At 36.2% G+C, this 20796-nt stretch overlaps 1 protein-coding gene across 21 annotated transcripts in view; it reads right to left on the bottom strand.

The window, feature by feature from the left end:
- ATXN2 (ataxin 2) overlaps positions 1 to 20796 on the bottom strand; it is a 111587-nt gene that overhangs the window by 20462 nt on the left and 70329 nt on the right. For 9 of the 21 annotated variants that reach the window (XM_033097367.1, XM_033097376.1, XM_033097366.1 and 6 more), the window contains 10 exons: positions 19369 to 19547; positions 17277 to 17522; positions 14026 to 14208; positions 12023 to 12220; positions 11548 to 11655; positions 11195 to 11265; positions 5701 to 6005; positions 4585 to 4648; positions 3684 to 3836; positions 3236 to 3302 (listed from right to left, as the gene is read on the bottom strand). In XM_033097367.1, the coding sequence (XP_032953258.1) occupies positions 3236 to 3302; positions 3684 to 3836; positions 4585 to 4648; positions 5701 to 6005; positions 11195 to 11265; positions 11548 to 11655; positions 12023 to 12220; positions 14026 to 14208; positions 17277 to 17522; positions 19369 to 19547 (1574 nt within the window). The remainder of the gene's footprint in view (positions 1 to 3235; positions 3303 to 3683; positions 3837 to 4584; positions 4649 to 5700; positions 6006 to 11194; positions 11266 to 11547; positions 11656 to 12022; positions 12221 to 14025; positions 14209 to 17276; positions 17523 to 19368; positions 19548 to 20796) is intronic. The other 12 variants (XM_033097380.1, XM_033097385.1, XM_033097382.1 and 9 more) reach the window with 4 other exon arrangements.

A 20796-nucleotide genomic window follows, 5' to 3' on the forward strand; every position in this document is an offset into this window, starting at 1 on the left:
AAAATAATAAAAAGCTATCTCTACAAGTAAAAAACAACTTAATCAGATTAACATACCTACATATCAAAGAGGTGACATAACTTAGTGACTAGAAAACAGTATTTTGGAAGTAACATTGATACTAACTCATCACTCTGAAAACTGGCACTTAAAGAATTCTTAGTGAAACAGATACTAAGGAAAAGTAATACTCCAAAGAAATCTTAAATTTTGTTCTGTAGTCTAACGATTGGACAACAAATATTTTGAAACTATTTTATACACATTACAGGAAAATGTAAATAAGACGGTCTCTACGATGGCCCTCAATGATCCTGCCTCCCGTATTCGCACCCCTGTGTAGTCCCCTCCCATACCGTACCAGGTTTGCTCTGTGTGATCTACAGCATACGGGAGAAGCTATGGTATGTCACTTCCAAGGTCATGTTGTAAAACACACTGCAGCTTCTATTTAGCTCAGTTTGTCTCTGAATACTCATTCTGGGAGAAGCCAGCTGCCTTGTTACGACCAGCACCATCTTGCCAATAGCTCTGAAATCTGGAAGTAGATCCTCCAGCCCCAGTTAACCCTTCAGATAAGTGCAGCTCTAGCCAACGTCTTGGCTGAGACTTCATAAGAGACTCTGAGGCAGAACCACCTGACTAAGCCGGGTGGATTACTGCCCCTCAGAAACTGTGTGAAATGATACTTGTTTGTTGTTTTTGGAAGCTAAACTTTTCAGTAATTTGTTTAAAAATAGACAATATAGTTACTATTTTTATAAGGTTTTCAGTGTAAGAGAGTAAGAGATGCAAGCAAAAAGTCATGGTAAAAATCTTGCAATGTTAACTTGAATTGGATATATCCATAAGGAATTCTAAATTTTTGAAAAGAAAAAGTGGTATTTCCTAGGTTTGTCCACTAAAATGCCCAGAAACAATAACTCTATAGCAATAAGCACATCCAATGACCAGAAAATGGTTTCTAAATACTATTTCCCAGCAAAAAGAATCAGGGTGCCTTGAAGGAATACTGATTCAGATGTGTGGTTTTAAAAAGATTAGCCTGAGACACCTTGTTAGCAGAAAATATGGAAGCTATCAGAAACGAGTAGTACCAGAAGGACACAGCAGCCAATATGAAGAGATTGCCACTTATCAAAGATAAGACAATGGGAGCAGCAAAAAGAATAATTAATTGAATGAAACACAATGAATATATAAAAGTATATGAAAATCCATGCATTTAAAATTTTAAAAAATGAGAATAAAAAAGAGGGGGGGAAAGGAGCCCCATCAATCCTTAAAAAAAACAACCCAAAAAACAATTTCACGGGACACTATTGAAAGTAATAAAGGAACCAACTCCTCACTGAAAACTGGCACTTACGCCAATTTTAAGCACTTAAATGTAAGTATTTACCCTAAGTTTTCTGTACAAACTACTTCAGGAATACCAAAAGGCCCTAGTTGAAAAGAATAATCCCTTACCGAATGATTCTAGCGAATGGAGGAAAAAAATCAGTGTTTTCAAACTCCTAACTGCAGATGTTTTCAAAGTATGGCCGTGGATCAGCAGCATCCCCTGGGAACTGGTTTTATAAATTGCACTAGAAATGTAAATTCTCAGGTTATGCCCGAAATCCACTGAACTGGAAACTCTGGGGGGTGGGGCCAAATAATCTGTGTTTTTAACAAACTCTGGAAGAGATTGTGATGCACACTAAAATTTGAGAACCACACCCCTAATTTAAAAAATGATGTGAAGCATCGATCATCAATGAATTAGATGAAAGATTAACAGAAAACTTTACAATTGGGAAGGGGAGAATCAGGCTATCACCACCTGAGCCCTAAATCAACCTGATTAAGAAAAATTCCCATACTTTTAAAAGATAGACACTAGGTATGTAGGAATGAAATGGCATGATGCCTGGGATTTGTTTTAAATACTTAGGCAAAGAAACAAAGCACAGCTGAAGTAATAAATATGACAAAATCTAGATAAGCATCGAATCTGAATGATGGACAAAGCCAGTATCTAATCACTTCCCATCTCCTTAGCATAGCACATGTTTACAGCTGATGTTCTTTGCAGTGCGCCTGTTCTATCTTATTAGAAATACTGCTATAAAACTGACTAAGGTACCCTCAGAGTATATCATTTCTCCTATTAAAATGTCAGTGTCTTCTGAAGTTAAAGTGCACCTCTCACATCAGAGCTATACTGCAGTGCTTGCTTTCACTGCAATTATCTTTCCTATTTTAACATTAAGACATTCCCATTGCACTATTTTAAATGATCACTAAAATAGCAACACCAGATAGCAATATATGAACATTTTAATATTAACCTCATTCAAAATAACACTAAAATATTTTTTCTTCTCTGAATTTTTCAGGCCTTCAGCATAAGATTAATCCTATAACTAGGTAACTTTAAATTATCTAAGACAGAGTTCTTTCAATAGGATCCAGTGTTCTATGGCAAAGATAAAGGATATCATATGTGTAAAAACAAACAAAAACCATTAAAAGCTTTAATTATTAACATTCACAAAATTACAACACTGAAGAAAACTTACTAATGTAAGAAGTGAAATTTTTATGTCAGGAGAGGAATTGAGAAGTGTAATTTTTATACAAATCATTCAACCTTCTATTGTGTCAATAAAATAATAGCAAGTAATTGTTCTCAATTACCTGGATGGCAAAAAAGGGATCTCTTTAGCATTTTTCAACATTAAAAGACTTACTTTTAAGATAAATTTGCTGTTTGTTTTTTTTATGAAGTCTCTTTAATCACAGAAGCATAGGATGCTAGATTATAGAACACTCATTTTAAAGATGAGGAAACATCCCTATAGTAGAATTTTGATGGTTTCTGACGTGAGCTGCCCTCTGCTTTAAAAGAAATTCTGGTTTTGAGAGGAGGTGGAATTTTATGTTAGTACAAAATAAGAAGGTCAGGAACCTTGGTAAATTAATTTAGCAAACCCTCTTTTCAAATTTAACACTGAAAACTTCAAAATTCAATTATCCTTTTTGAAGATCCTAAACAATCACAACTATATTTCTCCTTCTGTTTTTGTTCATTAAAAATGCATCTGAATACCTTAATAATGTTGGTTACCAAAAGTCAATGGACAGCCTCAACAAAAGTCAAAGCTGAACCACAAATACTTCATTATAAATTGACTTACTTAATTCATGCAGCATGCAGACTACAAGCAAACACAGGCAGGATTATTCTCACCTTTACCTGCTCTATAAGTCTTGGCTTGATTCACCGGCATGGGCGTCATAGGTATAGGGTATAAAGGCTTGAGGGATAAAAAAGAAAAAATGATGATAAGGCTTTCAAGATAACATGAATTATTTTACCACTTTGTCTTAGTTGCATATTGTTAGAGAAGTTTCCTGATTCTGAGTCATTAAAAAAATTAAATCACACTCACAGCTGAAAAGAGAAACCCCACAGTAAATCTAAACAATCCTTCTCACCAGAAAACATTCTCAGATTTAGATCCTTATACTAACACACCCCACCCCACCCCACCCCATCCCTGCATGCCTTCCCTTTGTCAAATGTTATACTTCCGTTACGTCCTCAATCCCTCAAGTCAGTGCACACCTACTTGAGTGCTTGGTGTCAAGTACAGGTAACTAGGGAGGGTAAATGAACAGAAAATTCTATGACTTACTTGCACGCCTGGGCTCACTGGGACCGGATACATCATATTTGGTGCAAAACAAACAGGTTGCGTATAAACTGGAGTTGGCTGCTGATGACCCACCATAGATGGGCTCGGTTGTGCTTGAGGACGAGGCGACGTTGGGGTGGTAGAAGGCTTTGGCTGCAAAAACGAGAATCAACTATCTAAGGTGAAAAGGTAACTATTATTGCAATGTGAAGACTAATTTTCCCCACCTTTCTAAGTTGTACTCATTTTTATTTAGTCCCTTTTACTGAAAAAAAAAAAAAAGCTGACAGAAAAACTTTCACATTTTCCAAATAAAAGAAAAACACTTTGGTAGGAAGTTAAAGTAAAATTTTGTCAATTAATCAATAATAAAAATAGTAGTGGTGACTTTTAAGGAACTGGAGAAAAGTGTTTAAAAATTTTTTTTTATATTTATTTATCTATTTATTTATTTAATTTTTAAAGGAGGGCACAGCTCACAGCGGCCCATGCAGGGACGGAACGGGCAACCTTGGTGTTATTAGCACCATGCTCTAACCAACTGAGCTAACCGGTTACCCTAAAAGATTTTTAAATAAATCCATCTTCTTACAAATTCAGTAGAATAACAGTTAACAGTGTATCTATAAACCTGAGAGCCTATCTAGTCAATCATCTTCAAGTTCTGAGTCAGAAAGACTGAAAGATTTGCCCCAGATTATATCTAATTGATGACAAAACAAGGATCTTTCCTATGGCTCAAAAAATATTCATTAATAACCATAAGAAAAGGAACTTAAACTAGCTGTTTTCCAATACTATAACTGAATTTAGATGTCAGGCATGAGAAAAGGAATACTACTAATATTAAAAAATTTGTTTTTGTAGAGGTTAGATTACTTTAAATTGGAAATAAATTTACCTGAGAAAAAGAACGAGGGTTGAACTCCTTTGCATTGGGATTCAATGTTGATTTCCTCACTTGCCTAAACCAGAACAAAAACATAAAGGCCAGTGAAATCTGCATGGAACTTATGTTTTTCTAAAGCCTCCTATACATGACAGGTTTTTTTTAATTGCTATAGATATATTACATTTAAACAATTCTTTCTAGATCATTAATCCTCTTCATTAAAACACATAACATACGTATTTCCCACTCCTCAATCTAATAAAGAGTGGCCAAAACAGGACAAATATTTTTAAAAAGTGTAATATACAATGCTTCTCTCAAAGGCAATCAACAAATACTTGAACTGAAAAGATAGCAGCCCCTTATAAAATATCCTTAAAGCAATCCTTAAATACCAATTCTTTAGCATGTACTATTTTTTAATGTGACAAAGTGTTTCCTACATGACATACCTTGGGAAGAAGTATGGCTAACAAAAAAAGTTTTGCCTCAAATCAAGAATAAGTACTCTCCAACTTATGAACAAACTGCATTCCAAAAGTTCGGCTATACCTGGGCTGTATGGAACCCAGAACAAATAAATCAATAGTGCTTAGTTTAGGTTTTGAAGCGAGACCATAAAAGTCCATTTAAATGATAATATGTTGGATGTGCAGAATTAAGTCTATCTTAACAAATCTAACAATTAAAACGGAAAACATGGTGAATTCCAAGGAGGAACCCTGACACCTCTCTCTCTTGCTGGCAGGGGCAGGTCTTACTTAGCAGCACAGCCAGGAGGTTGGTACTGACTAGCATCCAGGGGATATAGCTCCCAAAAGCCAGTGATTTTTCAATTCCCTGTACATTTACAGAAGAAGCTTTTCTTAATTTATGTCCAGCTTTTTTTTTTTTTTTTTTTTTTTTTTTTTGCCATGGGGTGCAAAAATGAGCACAGAAGAAGAGTACAAGGCACAATGACCTAATTTACTTAAGATGTCATTTGTTTAGACCAGTTACTTGCAGGTTGAGAGCTACTTATTAAGCGTCTGAAAGTCCAGATAGATTCTTGAGTTGCAAAGCCCTGGACACCTTAAGAAAAAGTGAAGTAAGTAACAGGACGCGCTAAATGCCAGGTTTACTCACTCAGCTGCGTCTTTCTTCTCCTCTTTATCATCTTTGTCTTGTTTACATCCTGGACTAGAAGTCTGAACCCCTTGGGACGTGACCTCAGGTCCCCTCTTGTGCTCCGTGTTACTGAGGATTGAGGGGGAAAGGCTGGGGCTGTTCGGCTTGCTGCTGCCACTGGTGCAATTGCTGCTGCTATTTTCAATGAAAGAATCCTTAGCATTTGGTTCAATTTTGTCTTTGATCAAATCTCTTGATTTTTCTCCCTCTCTATTTTTGTTTAGCAGTTGATCCATAGATTCAGAAGTAGAACTTGGCTGTAACTAAATAAAGGAAATAATTATACTTAAATATTGTAAGTAACTCTAGTAATCAATTTTTTCCATGAGCATAAGCAAATATTATTTGTAAGCATGAACTATACCGAATAAGGCTTTTTCATACTTTAAGAGTAGTATCTTTATTATAAGGCAACAATAACAGAATGTCTATCCACGCAACACAATCACAATCATCTAAGCACTCAAGTGTAGTAACCTCAAAAGTTAAATAGTTACTAAGTGCCTACTATATGTCAGAAATTGTGCCTTCTGGGTATGAAAAATAAGAAATAGTTACTATCTTCCCAAAGCTTAGCATCTGTGTGAGATCAGACACTTAACAAAATGGGTAAATGCTATGGGTTTCTATAGGAAAAAGCAACTCACAGGGAGAGAAGGCTTCTCAATGGAAGTGTCATCTAGTCTCAAGTGTGAAAGATTTTTGGGGGAGGAGGGAGCTTGGAAAAGGGGATGGTCTAAGCAAAAGAAACAAAATGTTTAAAAAGTCAAGGGAAAGGAAGAAGATGGCCCCATCGTGAAACAGAAGAGCACTAGTGGCTGGATTCAATGGTGGGCACATTTGCAAGAGTCAAGAAATGACAAACTCACCCAAGAGGAATGAGATGATAAAGGAACTTGAAAGCTACGCTAATGACTCTAGCTTTTAATTCTCAGGATAATGAGAAGTCACTGAAGAATTTTAAGAGAATTTATAGTTTACAAAGATGAGCACAAAGACGAGTGGAAAATGAAATGGAGGGAGGCAAGTGAGAATGCAGAGACCACTATGGAGTAATGACCTGGGCCTGGCCTCAAGACGTGGCCGCTGGAAAGTCTGAAACAGGTGGACTCAGAGGGAGACCTGGCTAGACATGTTGGTCAGTTAGACCTTCTAACCATAAGGAAAGGAGGAAACCGTAACACACAAGTACCAGCCAGGAGAGCAGCAGTTAAAGACATTAGTGAAGTAGTGATGGGGTTTTTAAGTTTGCAGACCAGAAGACATCAAGGCTACTACAGCCTGACAGTGATTTACGATGCCATGCTCCACAGAAGGAAACAGGGACAGCTGAAGGAAATGACGAGAAAAAGAGAAAGGAAAAGGACAGCAAGTAGCAGTAGCCAAGGTGGAAATGAGAATACAAGCAGCAGCCGTGGGCGGTGAGAAGCAGCTACATAGCAGAAGGGGCCTCAAGACTGGAGAAAGACAAACTGTATCCTCTGCCTCAGGATGAGCAAACCAATGTCAAATCTCACTACTGAGACCCTTGGCATCCTGGCAAGCAGCATCATCTCAGGGCCATCTCAAGCTTCACTGCATCACCAATGTAGCTACGGCAAAAGGTGACAGGCTGTTTATTTGGACCCAGTAACAATTTAAGTCACAACAGAGGCACTTAATGTGTAAGCCAGCATTTGTTCACAAAAATCTTTAGTAGTGGCTAAAGACCAACTGCGTTCTGCACAAGATTTTTCTAGTGTTTATCACAAGAGTCTTTCTAGTATTTATCACAAAAAATGAGACTTTTGTTGTTATTCATATAATGGTAAACAAATCTATAGTATTCACTATGGGTTGGATACTATTCTAAACTATCTACAAACTCATTCTGTTGTTACAAAAGCCCTCTTTGATAGAGATACTATTATATTACTGCCATCTTACAAAGGGGGAAAATAAGGCACAATTCATGCTTTTGGGCATTCTGCTATTATTTCTTAACTGCAGTATACAAAACCTAAGGAAAAACTGAGATTCTCATTTTTTCCTCCACATTGAACTGCTTTTTAAAATTGAGATATAGTTGACATATAACACTGCATTAGCTTCAGGTGTACAACATACTGATCCAATGTATTATAAAATGATTACAGTAGGTCTAGTTAACAGCCATCACCACACACAGCTACAATTTTTTTTCTTATGGCAAGAACTTTTAAGATCTACTCTTTTAGCAACTTCCAAATATGCAGTACAGTATTGTTAACTACAGTCACCATGCTGTATGTATATTACATCCCCATGACTTATTTTATAACTAGAAATGTGTACCTTTGGACCACCTTCACCAATTTTGCTGTACCCCTCCGTCCCCTTGGTAACCACCAATCTGTATGTGTGACTATTTTTTTTTAAGTGAGATCATATGGTATTTGTCCTTCTCTGTCTGCCTTATTTCACTTAGCATAATAACCTTACGGTCCATCCATGTTGCCACAAATGGCAGAATTTCTTCCTTTTCTATGGCTGAATAATATTCCTCTGTGTGTGTGTGTGTGTGTGTGTGTGTATTTCCTTTGGATAAATACCCAAAAGTGGAATTGCTGGATCATATGGTAGTTTTATTTTTAATTTTTTGAGGAACCTCCATACTGTTTTCCATAGCAGCTGCACCAATTTACATTCCCACTGGCGGTGAACAAGGGTTCCCTTTTCACCACATCCTGGCCAGCATTTGTTATTTTTTTTGTCTTTTTAGTAACAGCCATTCTAACAAGTGTGAGGTTATAATTCACTGAGGTTTTGACTTGCATTTCCCTGATAAGTAGTGATGTTGAACACCTTTTCATGGATCTGTTGGCCATCTGTGTATCTTCTTTGGAAACACGTCTACTCAGATCCTCTACCCATTTTTAATCAGATTTTTTGGGGAGTGGGAGGGCGCTATTGAGTTCTGTGAGTTCTTTATATACTTTGGGTATTAACTCCTTATCAGACTTGCAAAGATTTTTTCCATTTGGTAGGCTGCCTTTGCATTCTGTTGACGGTTTTCTTTGCTGTGTAGAAGCTTTTTCGTTTGATATAGTCCCACTTGTTTATTTGTGTTTTTGTTGCCTTTACTTTTGGCTTGCAAGGAAACACGAAACACACACACACACACACACACACACACACACACACACACAGAGTCCTCCTGTTTCTGCATCAGTGAAAGACGAGATTTTTGTGAACCATCACAGTTCAAGGCCATGTCTGTCAGGAGAGTGGATCTCACGATTCATTCATTGAACAATGCAGTACATACTATGCATTAGCTACTGCCCAAAGCATTGCTAGAAGCTCAACTACACAGCCAGTCCTATCTTTTATCAGCCACGTGACTCTAGGAAAATTGTTTAACTTGTCTTTGCCTCAGTTTCCTGATATACACATAGGGGATAATAACAGAACCTGCTTTAAAGGAATGTTACAATAAATTTTTTTTTTAACATAAGTATTTAGAACAGCGTCTAACACATAAGAAATACTCAACAGATGTAAACTAGTAACATTATTTTATCTGAAAAGAATTATAAAGCTCACTCTCAAACTTTTTTTTAAATTAGTTCTTTGCTTTCTAGCATTCACTTATGAACCAAAAAGTTATTTGTAAGAGACGTTAAGAATAGATTTGATTATTCAGGCCCCAAACAGTAACAGGACTAGAAATCCTAAAGAGATAGACAATTCACCTCAATGTCTTCTTGCTACGACAAGTGATACCCACATGCAAAAGAACAGATTTGTATATAGTTTGATGTGGTCCCACTTGTTTATTTTTGCTTTTAAAATAAACAAGTGGGACTTTATATTACCCAGAAATTCCACTCCTAGGAAAAATGAAAACACATGTCCACACAAAAACTGTACGCTAATAGCAGCAATATCATAATAGTAAAAAAGTGATGGTAATCCAAAGAGACATCACCTGATGAATGGGTAAACAAAATGTGGTCTATTCATACAACAGCATAATACTCATCCATAAAAAGGAATGAAGTACTGATAGATGCTCCAATATAAATGAACCTTAAAAATTATGCAAATGAAAGCCAGTCACAAAAGGCCACATACTGTATGATTCCATTCAGACGAAATGTCCAGAATAGATAAATCCATAGAGACAGAAAGTAGATTAGTGGCTGTTTAACAGCTGGAGGGGAGAGTGGTGTTTGAAGGCAAATGAGTGACTGCTCATGAGTATGGGGCTTCTTTGTGGGATGAAGAAACTGTTCTAAAATTGACTGTGGTGACTGATGGTTGTACAACTCTCTGAATATACTAAAAACCACTGAATTGCTTACTTTCAAATAGCTAAACTGTATATGATATGTAAATTTTATCAATAAAACTGTTAAAAAAACATACTAATGCATATGCTTTAAAGTAAAAATATTTCTTTCCTTCATAACATAAACTCAATGCAAGTATAATCTAAGAAGGGACTGATGATTGTAAAAAAGAATGCTGAGGAAATAACAGCAAATGAGCAAAAATACCTACAGCATGACACTATTTATATCATATTGAAGATTATATAATAATATCACCTGTTGCTTAGGGATCCATTCCTATACAGTATAAAGAACTGCACAGGAACGAAACCCTTCCCTCTAGCAGGAGGCTGCAGCTGAGGAGGGCCAGTACACAGGACAGCGTCAGCTAGAAAACGGCTGCCTTTTGCCTGTGATTTATTCGTCTTTTAAGTCAGTCATTTTTTTCAAAGGCTGATAATCAGACCTTGTCTTCCTAAGAAGCTAAATTTCAGGACGATTTCTTGAGTTGGTCTGAAAATACACCTTTTTTCCCTTTTAATGAGCTTTATTTTATTTTTTTAATTTATAAAAATAATTTATATATTTTTTTCATTTAACAGTTTACAGATTATGACCAATACTGTTTGGTTCCAAATATACCTTGATATGCATAATATATTAAATATTGTGCAAAAAAATGAAATAGTTCTCCAGAAGAGATTAGAGTATGTTCAGTAAGTCTTAAGATAAAGAAATGATATTACACAAAGATTTCTGCCACAATACATTTGTGCACAGTGTAAATCTGCAACTATGTCAGAACACCAGGGGGCAGTATATCTTCCACTCGCCACCTCAGATGATTATTGCTTTAACCTTGCTCTGCTCTTCAATGAATAAAGTCATTAAATGAACATCAAATACTATGTTATGGTAGCTTCAAATGTCAAAATTATATTCTCTCCTTTGATATCTGTATTGTTCTTACCAAATCTCATGGTTTTAGTTACCCTACTTAGAACATAGACAAAGACAACTTTTAAGAATGTTTACCTTTCTATACACATGGTTCGATGTTTGTGGGTATACATATAATACATTTTTGTAAATGGATGATATAAAAATTCTTAGTAATGTTTAATATCTGTTTTTAAAAATTTTAACACAACACTTACCCTAAAATCATTCTTAAATTTCTTTAAGTCATCAATCTGTTTTCTATGCTCAGAAACAATTGGTGAGATACCTGTAAAATTAAGAACTATTAGATATAGATTTATTTCTAATCTTGAACTTAAAATTCTTTTAGGATGGGATGTTAGAAATCAAAGTAAGTTCTATTATGAAATATAACAAAAATTTCAATATATTAAGTATAGACTGGCATTTGTCAAATTATGCATGTAAATATAAATATGCACAATACCAAGAAAAAGTGTTAACCAAAAATACTCTGTATCAGGCAAGAGATCAGACATACTCCTTCCTATTTCTACAGTTATATATAAAGACTTTTTAAAGCTCTAACCTTTATTTTCAGCTTTTGAGAAGCTAGGTGATGTCTCACTGGGCTTCATATTTTCTTTATTCCCTGCAGGAGAGTTCTGCCTCTGATCTTGAAGCCTGGGATCCTTAGCTAGAAGATAATTTTTTTTTAAGTTCAAAGTTACAATAGAAGTTAGAAAAGTAAAGTGGGAAAATATGCAACTATTTTGGGGGAAAAAAAATTCCATTTAAAGAAGGTTTCGCCTTTGCAGACATATGAAACACCAATAATTATATTGATATTGATATTTACTAGCCGTAAATGTTAATCTTGCCAACACTCATTAAGAAATTAGCAGTATTACTTAAAGAACTAACTTCATTTACATAAAATTTTACATGTGCACGCAAATACATACTTATGAATAAAACAACATAGTGGTTTTCGTGTAATGTTAAACCTGTATCACTGTACTTCACAAACGACCTTATGGATCTGGAAGCCCTTTCTTACGTACCCTCAATAGATGGGGTAACAGCTCTGTTGGATGCAGGACTGGCAGGCGTAGGAGATGCAGCTGGAACGGGCATTGCTACAGCTTCAGTTGGAATAATACCAGCTTGGGGAGAAGCAAGAACTGGTCCACTAGGAGTATTTCCAATACTGTTCTGTCTGGGAGACCTGGGTCTGTGAGTTTTAGGGGATAATCTGGGAACTAGGAGAAAAAGAAAAGTTATCCATTACATTCTCAGCTCAAGTGTCACTTCCTCAAAGAGGTTTCTCTGAAGATCTAGGCAAAATAGTCCTATCCAGCCCCCATTCCCAATGAGTCTTTATCCCATCACCCTGCTTTCTTTCCCATAGTCTTAAGAAGAGTGGTGGTAACTGAGAATACAAATAGCTGAAGAACAGCAACTACTAATACCTAAGCACAACTGCAATTTTTCCTTCTAACTAAATTGATTAATTCTAAAGGCGGTATTTTAAATGAAGTTAGAAAATGGATTTCCAAGGCAAGATAAATGCCATTTTAAATAGTAAATATAGCAACATTATCTACTAAAAAGTAAGACTGCTTCTTTAAAAAAGGTGTATGTGTGGAGGGGAAACCCTAAAAAGTAGGCTTATTCGTTTCTCCTTCAAATAATACACTCAAACACCGTTTAGCATCTTGCAGCCAATCCTATATGCTCTTTCTTGCCATAAAAGATCCATTCTGTAGTAACGAAGGAAATCAAGGATTCAGTTTAGCCCAAAGGGGAAGTTAACCCAAGCGGGGGTTCATATGCCAGAACTTCAAAATAAATATCTAATAGGTTTCATATTCCATTATAACATTTGTGGAACTCAGATTCAAAGATTTAGAGAAAATTGTTTAATTTGCTTCATGTTAGTGGTTCTTCATTTTTTTTTAAGTCACAAAGATCATGGAAGAAAACTATTATTCAACAATTGCCATTTTTCTAATTAGTATAAAGAGCAAACCTGTAACACTGTTCTGCGTGTATCTCTGTTTTTCTCTCTCACTTCTATAATCATGTTTTACTCTCAAAATTCATTTCCAGATCATCTGATTTGTCAAATGATTAATGGTGCAACTGAAGAAATAAAGATTTTTAAAAATTCTACTTTGTTAATTGAATTATTTCCTTATAATTGAAGATCAAAGAAGAAAATAGAAAGTTCAAAGGAATTTACAATATAATTATGCATACATGAAGCTGAACAGTGTATATCAACTAAAGACATTTAATAGAGTTGAGTATATTTTTGTTTATAGAGCTTAAAGATCTTTTTTCTTTTAAAGGTTCTATTCACTGATTAAGTCCAAAAAGCCTCAGTCAGTGCAGGCGGTAATAACTCTCCACCGTTATCATGGAAGCAAAACATAAGTAGCAAAAGCAGTCTTAGCCTAATTATAATATCTTGTCAAGTGTATTTTTTACACTTTCATAGATGCTGTCAGCACATTCCTCAGGCTAGTCACAGATAAAACTTGGGCCCCTCCTGGTGTTTGATACTCCTTATAAAGGAAATATAGCCAGGAATTAGTGCCATATACAGACGCTATAGAAGCACCAACTACTATAAAGCCCAAAATAATGTTTGCGGAATGAATCAAGTTGCTAAGAAGATAGGAAATACGGTCCCTCCGAACAGTGTTACGTACTGAATTTGACTTATATTTGAATGGCACTTTATAAAACTATATGAAGTATATTCATACTTATGACTATCATATGAATCTCATCACAAGTCCATCAAGTAAACTAGGCAAGAATTATTTTACTCATTGAGAAAACTGAAATTCAGAATGATCACATGGTTTGCTCTAACATATGGCGACACTTTAAGTGGTAGAGCCCAGAATAAAAATAATAGGTTTCCCAGTTCCTGGTTACTCCATTTGTAATATACACACTTATACTCCTCAAACAGAGCTTGAGCTCAGCCCTTTGTGCATCTAGCAGAATTATGCAAACAAACACTGTCATTATGTCCAAGCCAGGTGTTACCTACCCCCACTGACCACGGATGACCACGTGCCCCCTGCGGGACTGGTCCGTGCTGCCGGAGGAGCAGCTGCTTCACTTGGTGGGGTATGGGCTACAAATTCTAGGCCACTGGAAATGGAACCCCTCCCAGCAGAAACTCTGTGATTTCGAGGGTGTCGCTGGGCCTTTGGGGACATCCTTGGAGGCCCTAAGAAAGGAACAGTGAACATCACATAAATGCCACAATGTCCATCAATACTACTTTCCTGCTAAATATACAAACACCCCATTCGCACACACCCCATTCTCTTAGTTTCTCCTTGTTTAAAGAAAAAAAGGGGGGGAAAAAAAGCCATACATATTTTGGCTATATTCTTTCAGAATTATTTTGTAGAATGACACAAAGTTTTATAAATAAATTTTATTTTATTTCCTTTTTTTTTTTTTTTTAATTGGGGAAGGGGTAGAGGACTTTATTGGGGAACAGTGTGTACTTCCATGACTTTTTTCTAAGTCAAGTTGTTATCCTTTCAGTCTTAGTTGTGGAGGGCACAGCTCAGCTCCAGCTCAGCTCCAGGTCCAGTTGCCGTTGCTAGTTGCAGGCGGCGCAGCCCACCATCCCTTGCGGGAGTCAAACTGGCAACCTTGTGGTTGAGAGGATGTGCTCCAACCAACTGAGCCATCCGGGAGCTCAGCGGCAGCTCAGCTCAAGGTGCCGTGTTCAATTTTAGTTGCAGGGGGCGGAGCCCACCATTCCTTGCGGGACTGGAGGAATCGAACTGGCAACCTTGTGGTTGAGAGCCCACTGGCCCATGTGGGAATCGAACCGGCAGCCTTCGGAGTTAGGAGCATGGAGCTCTAACCGCCTGAACCACCGGGCCGGCCCTTCCCTTTATTTTTAAAGAAAGGGAGGGATGAAATTTGTGGTAGGAAATCAAATAAGATGTCATAATTCTTCAAAGATTTTAGCAAGTTGTTTAACCTATATCCATTATTTGTAAGCATATCAAAATAAACATGTCAATAGAAGTTACGGCAACATGATGGAATAATTTTTAATTTTACCATATACTTTCAGCTTTTTCCCTTAAATTTTCTATATTACTTCTAAAACTATAAAAAACAACATTTTTAAACAAAAGATTATTAAGCCCTATATATCTTTGTACTACTGAAATGTATGTACATACCCTTCTCAAATTTCTCCAAAATCTTAGTTTATCTACTTCTTCTGCCATGGTGATGAATTTTACAACCCATGGCTTAAAACAGTCCTCACCTATAAGCAGTTTCTCAGACTTAACAAGCTGTGAGCTGAAAATTCCAGTGTTTAAAGCATTACTTTTAAGACCAGAATAATTGACATTTGGGGAAGAAATTTTCACTATACGAATTATCAAAATTATACATCATTAATTGTCATCCCATCAGCAATTTCTATTTCTAAAGAAGTCTACTGTGCTTTCAAACAAAACAGTCAGGTGAAAACTGGACAAAATGGCTCTCACCAGAGAAGCCTAACACCTGGCAAAAGTCATTCTTAATATCAAAATCCAGGCTCCTCACCCTCACCCTTACTTTGCTGCCACTCTTTATGTTCAATTAATTTGTGTCCTCATTAGGAATTTAATAATGGACACGATCTTAAAAAGAATGATAATGTTATATATTATAGTTTTCAAATACACACACACACACACACACACAAATGATTTATATCAAAGAATGATTTAAGAATTAGATATTTGCATATTTACACACTTTTTAACATCCTTTTTAGAAAAAGACAGAGAAAGTAGGTTGGTCTAGCTCAATGAAATCAAATTGCAACTTTAAAAAACTCATTATTTTTGGTAATATATCAAATACTTACAGAAACAAAATGTATTGATTGCCCTGTATTAAACACAGAAAACCACTATATTTAATAGTTTTAAGTTCACACTTAAAAATGCTTCAGTGTCACCTAACTACATGACCAGAAAACATATTTTAATTCATATTAGTTAAAAAGAAAAATTGAATGTAGCATCCCTGAATATGCAGAAGGTATACTTCTGTGTGAACAGTCAGTCCACAAGCAGTGCTTACATCTTACTATAGTGAGGACGTTCTTGCTCACTAAGGAGTCCTGTTAAATCCAACATATTCTCGTGATATAAACACTTATTCAAACAATGGACTGTAAAAAATACTTCAACAGAATTTAACATTCTGTTCGGTGGCCACCATTACAGGCACTTTTGAGTACCGAAGTCACCTTGAAAATCAGTGCAACATGCTGTTGAAGGTTAGCCACTTTAGTCATGCAGATCTCCCTGACTGCATGGCGACAATTTATCAAAAACAGCCAACAGTTTTCCCCCAGGGAAGCACTTCACTCCAGAAAACTATATTAGTCTCAACATAAGCTTTATCAACTGTATTTTAATAAAAAATCAGATTAAAATTTTAACACAAATACCCTAAACATCAAAAGGACATTATCATTTAGAAAACACGTTAATTTATGCTGCATTTAAATTAAAATGTTACCTTTCTACAACACATCTACATATTTGATATGTCGCAATGGTGAATTAACATCAAATATTGAATGAATATTACAGGATTTTTTTTTACAAGGGCAAAAACATACCTAAAGATTAAAATTCATACATGGTTTTTATGAACAATTTTATATTAAATCAAGGGCTTCTTCCAGAGTAAAGCAGACTTTCATTATAAAATTTTGCAGGGCTCTTTTTTTTAATTCCCCAAACATAAAACCAAACTCTGCACTGTAATCTAAGGGTTGACAGACAAAGGCAACTTCATGGAATATCCCTCTCAGAAAGGACCCCTAAAACCACCACTCCTGCCTACAGCCAACAGGTATGTTCACTAGTACCTTGGCCAAGGAGCTGTAAAATAATAGGTTCGACAGTCAGTCCACACTGGGTGAAGAAAGTTCACTGCAGTGGTGAAGAAACCACTGCATACAGTGTGACCTGGGAGGGAGAAGACCCGTGGGGCAGACCTAGGTAACAGAGCAGCAATACTAGGCAGAGATAAACCCCCTTTTTACAATTGAGGATAGTTCACAGCTTCACACAGCATTTATCAAATTTCTCTCTAATGAACAAAAGGTTAATAGAAATAGTTTTAATAAACTAAAGTTAAAACACGGAAATTATAGGTTATCAAATAATGAAGAGGAAACTATTTTGTAATTATAAACTCACATAGGAGTTAAACAAAGACAAACAAAAACATGAACAAATTGTGGTATTGTACCTTCTGAAGACATGCGTTTAGGCATAGTAGAGACAGGAGCTGGAGAACCATGAGCAGAGGGGTGAGACGGGGGTCTGGATGGCCGCGAGGGGGGCCTGGAGGGCGGCCGTGTAGGGGTGGCGGCCCGAGGTGGAAGAGAGTTGGGACCTGACTGGTAGCGAGAAGGTGGGCGAGAGGAAGGAGATGGGCAAGGCGATGGCCAGGGAACACCTGACAGAACAAATGATATGAAGGAAAGTATAAAAACTAAAGAAAAAAATGAGGGAAAAAGTAAACAGAAAAAAAGTAAAATGACAAAAATGATTTCTTGTACATTTTAACCCTTTGAGGACAGTCATTTGATTTGTGATAAGTTTTAGCATAACTTAAACTGACATAAATTCACATTTTACTTTAACCTCCTTAAAATTAAGTCTGTTTAAATGAATACACGTTCCCAAAGGGTTAATTAGGATCTACACATACTATTGAAGAAGACAGTTAAGATTTTGCCTATTAATCCTGCTTCTGTAACTGTTTCTCAGTTATCAATATTAAAAGGAGTATTAGCATATATGAATTTCACACAATAAATCACAAAACTCAGGAATAAGATTATTTACATTAGGTTTAGCTTTGGAAACATGAAAATAAGCAGCAGATATTATATATCACATTAAAAATGCTGGTTTCTCATAACCATCTGTAATTTTTCATCTACTTATACTTGAACGTAAGGTTCAGTTTGAAATCTCATTACAGCAAGTCCTTTTAAGTAGAAATAAAACATTACTTCTATTTTCTAGAGTCACAGGAGTGACAAAGGTTAATATCCATTATTCTTTCAAAAAACATTTTAATCTTACCAAATCAGAAAAAGAAGGGGGACCTTCTATATAATTATGCATTTTATTTATCTAAAAGGTAATTAACTTATCGAAGAGACTGCTTAATAAACAGTGCAACTACAGAGCAGTCAACACCAAATATATTGACACTGATGGATATGCATAAGTCAAAATACAGCTAACATGTAACATATCACTTACCTTAGGAAATAGTCCAGGTTTCCTCTCCATAGAGTTCCACACACTTGAGTATCATACATTTCTTAGCCCCCTTCAGGATTTTTTACTTTGAAAATTCGGTTCATGAATAACTAAAATTCTTTACTCAGTGAGCAAAGAAATTTCAAATACCCCCAATACTAAGTATAGAAAATACTCAAGAGTGTTCATTTGGAAAGGAATTCTGGAGACTCAGCGAAAACAAATGAAATTGGAAACTTCGTGTTCTCTATTTTTCTAATTTTCCAAACTTCAGTACCTAAAAATAGAAGGCCCACTTTTCTCCCTAAGTTAGTAACATACTATTGCTATTATTAATTGCCGCATCTCCATACTGTCTATATTACAGCTGTTTAGTATCTCTGACTTATATGAAAGATCCATGACCGATGAGCTATATTCAATCTAGATTTAGACGTAGAGTGAAAAATATCTTCCTACTAAAAATTCAAGTTTCTTTTACTTAAGTTAAACTGCAATATCAACCCTCACACTAAGACTTGTTTGTTTTTTTAGCACATTTCTTTCTTCATTTTCTTCACGTGACTCTGGGTCATGTCTTGTATTACAAGTTACCCCAAATCCTTTAAGTAAACAGAATATGAATATACAAACAGTAATGGAAAATGGATCTATATTAACCACCGAGTGTTTCACACAGAGTAGGATTTTCCATGTAAACTACGTATAAATAATTTCATCATCCAGTGTTTTTAAAATTGAGAGAACCCACGCAAAGTTTCCAATTTCTTTACATGTGGAGTGTTTTTTTGGCCAAATGAATGTCTTTGGTTAAATTTAGCACTTTATCTTAATACATGAGTATTTCATCATGGTAAATATATTTCAATGACTTATGCTACCTTTTACTAATTTTACTAATTTGATATCCACAAAGGCAAATTTAAATGATTTTGAAGCAAAAATTACTCCACAGAAATCGTTAAGAGGTGTGCACATTCTTATCAATCATGTAAACTTGTAAATATTTAGAAAACTATATATATTTGATCAATGACATTGACAAATTTGGTCAAAATACTTGCCTCCATTAACTACTCTTTGGTCTGAACCAGAATTCGGATTGAAATCTGAAGTGTGAGAGGTGGGTCTTGATGGCATGGAGGCCGATCCAGGCTGGCCCATACGCGGCGAATTCTGTCTCCCACTTCCCCAGGATATGACTTCTCTATTTCTTTGTCCAGGAGGAATATATTTATTTTCCCTAAAAATGAGAGATCCTCTAAATCATTTTATCCTAATAGGTACCAGGCCAATGAAACAAATCTAAAAGTAATTTAGGCAGAAGGGTGCTTGTTATAGAAAAGTGAAACACTAAACCAAACTGCCTCACTCGCAGACACCCCTATTCTTCCACCTCACACGGAGTTCCAGCCTCTGTCCTCCCCTTTCCCTCAGATTCTCCTCCTAAGCACAAAGTTTAACAGATGTGTGTTCATTCTCATCCTACTTGGCCTCTTCATGGCTGATTGTATCGATCATCGCCTGTCTTCTGGAAACTTTCTTTTTCCTTGGCTTTCTCTACTTTGTTTTCTGAGATCTCTTCTCTCTGTGCCTACCCATTGGTTTTTCATGGCTTCGATCTCAGCAATGCTGATGAGTCCCAAATCCACACTGCCAGCTCCACCGTCTCAGCGTCTCCCACTGACCACTTTAATTCAAATCACCAGATTCTAAGCTGTGAGTGTCTTGAAGACAGGATGTCTATCTCACTCTACCAGGTTTATAGTAGGTGCTTCTCTACACATTCAAGAATAAATGAATGAAAGACTTGCAAGCCTCTCGAATGCAATAAATTACACAAATGAACTCATTGTATCTCCCCTCAAACTTGCTCCATGCTCTCTATCTCCATTACAGTACAATCATCAATCCATTTAATTATCACATAAACTTCATGGTCAGCCTTGGTTTTTTCTAACCTTTCTATCACCAGCCCTGGTCTAGCTGGTTACCAAGTTTTAACATCTGAACTATTTCAAAACACTAACTTGTCTCCATGTTTCGGCCACTTCTCAATATCGAGCTCAGTCATGCCATCCCCTTAATGTGACACATAAAGTCCTTTACTATGTCATTTCCTATCACCAGCTGCCACCACTGCACCCTCAACATGCACCCTGTATCCCATATATAAGGAACAACTAGCCTTTTCCTCAGCTGGCCACGTTCCTTCACACGTCTTTTCACCATGTGAGGAATTCTTCTTACTTCTCTGAGTGGCGGACAGATTTACTATCCTAGCACAAAATATCATCTCCTCTGACCCTACAGGTTACGCTAGTTTCTCTTCACTCTGAAGGTTGCTAGTACTCTGAACACACCTCTAATCTGAATGAACTCTTCCAGACCTTGGCTTGCTCATCACTGTACATCCAACCCTTGGCTTCACAGAGCTGACACTTGAAAAATATTTTCCAAGATTACTATAATCTTTTCTCTAATAGAATCTT

This window comes from Rhinolophus ferrumequinum, chromosome 25, assembly GCF_004115265.2.
Source record: "Rhinolophus ferrumequinum isolate MPI-CBG mRhiFer1 chromosome 25, mRhiFer1_v1.p, whole genome shotgun sequence".
Taxonomy (NCBI): Eukaryota; Metazoa; Chordata; class Mammalia; order Chiroptera; family Rhinolophidae; genus Rhinolophus; species Rhinolophus ferrumequinum.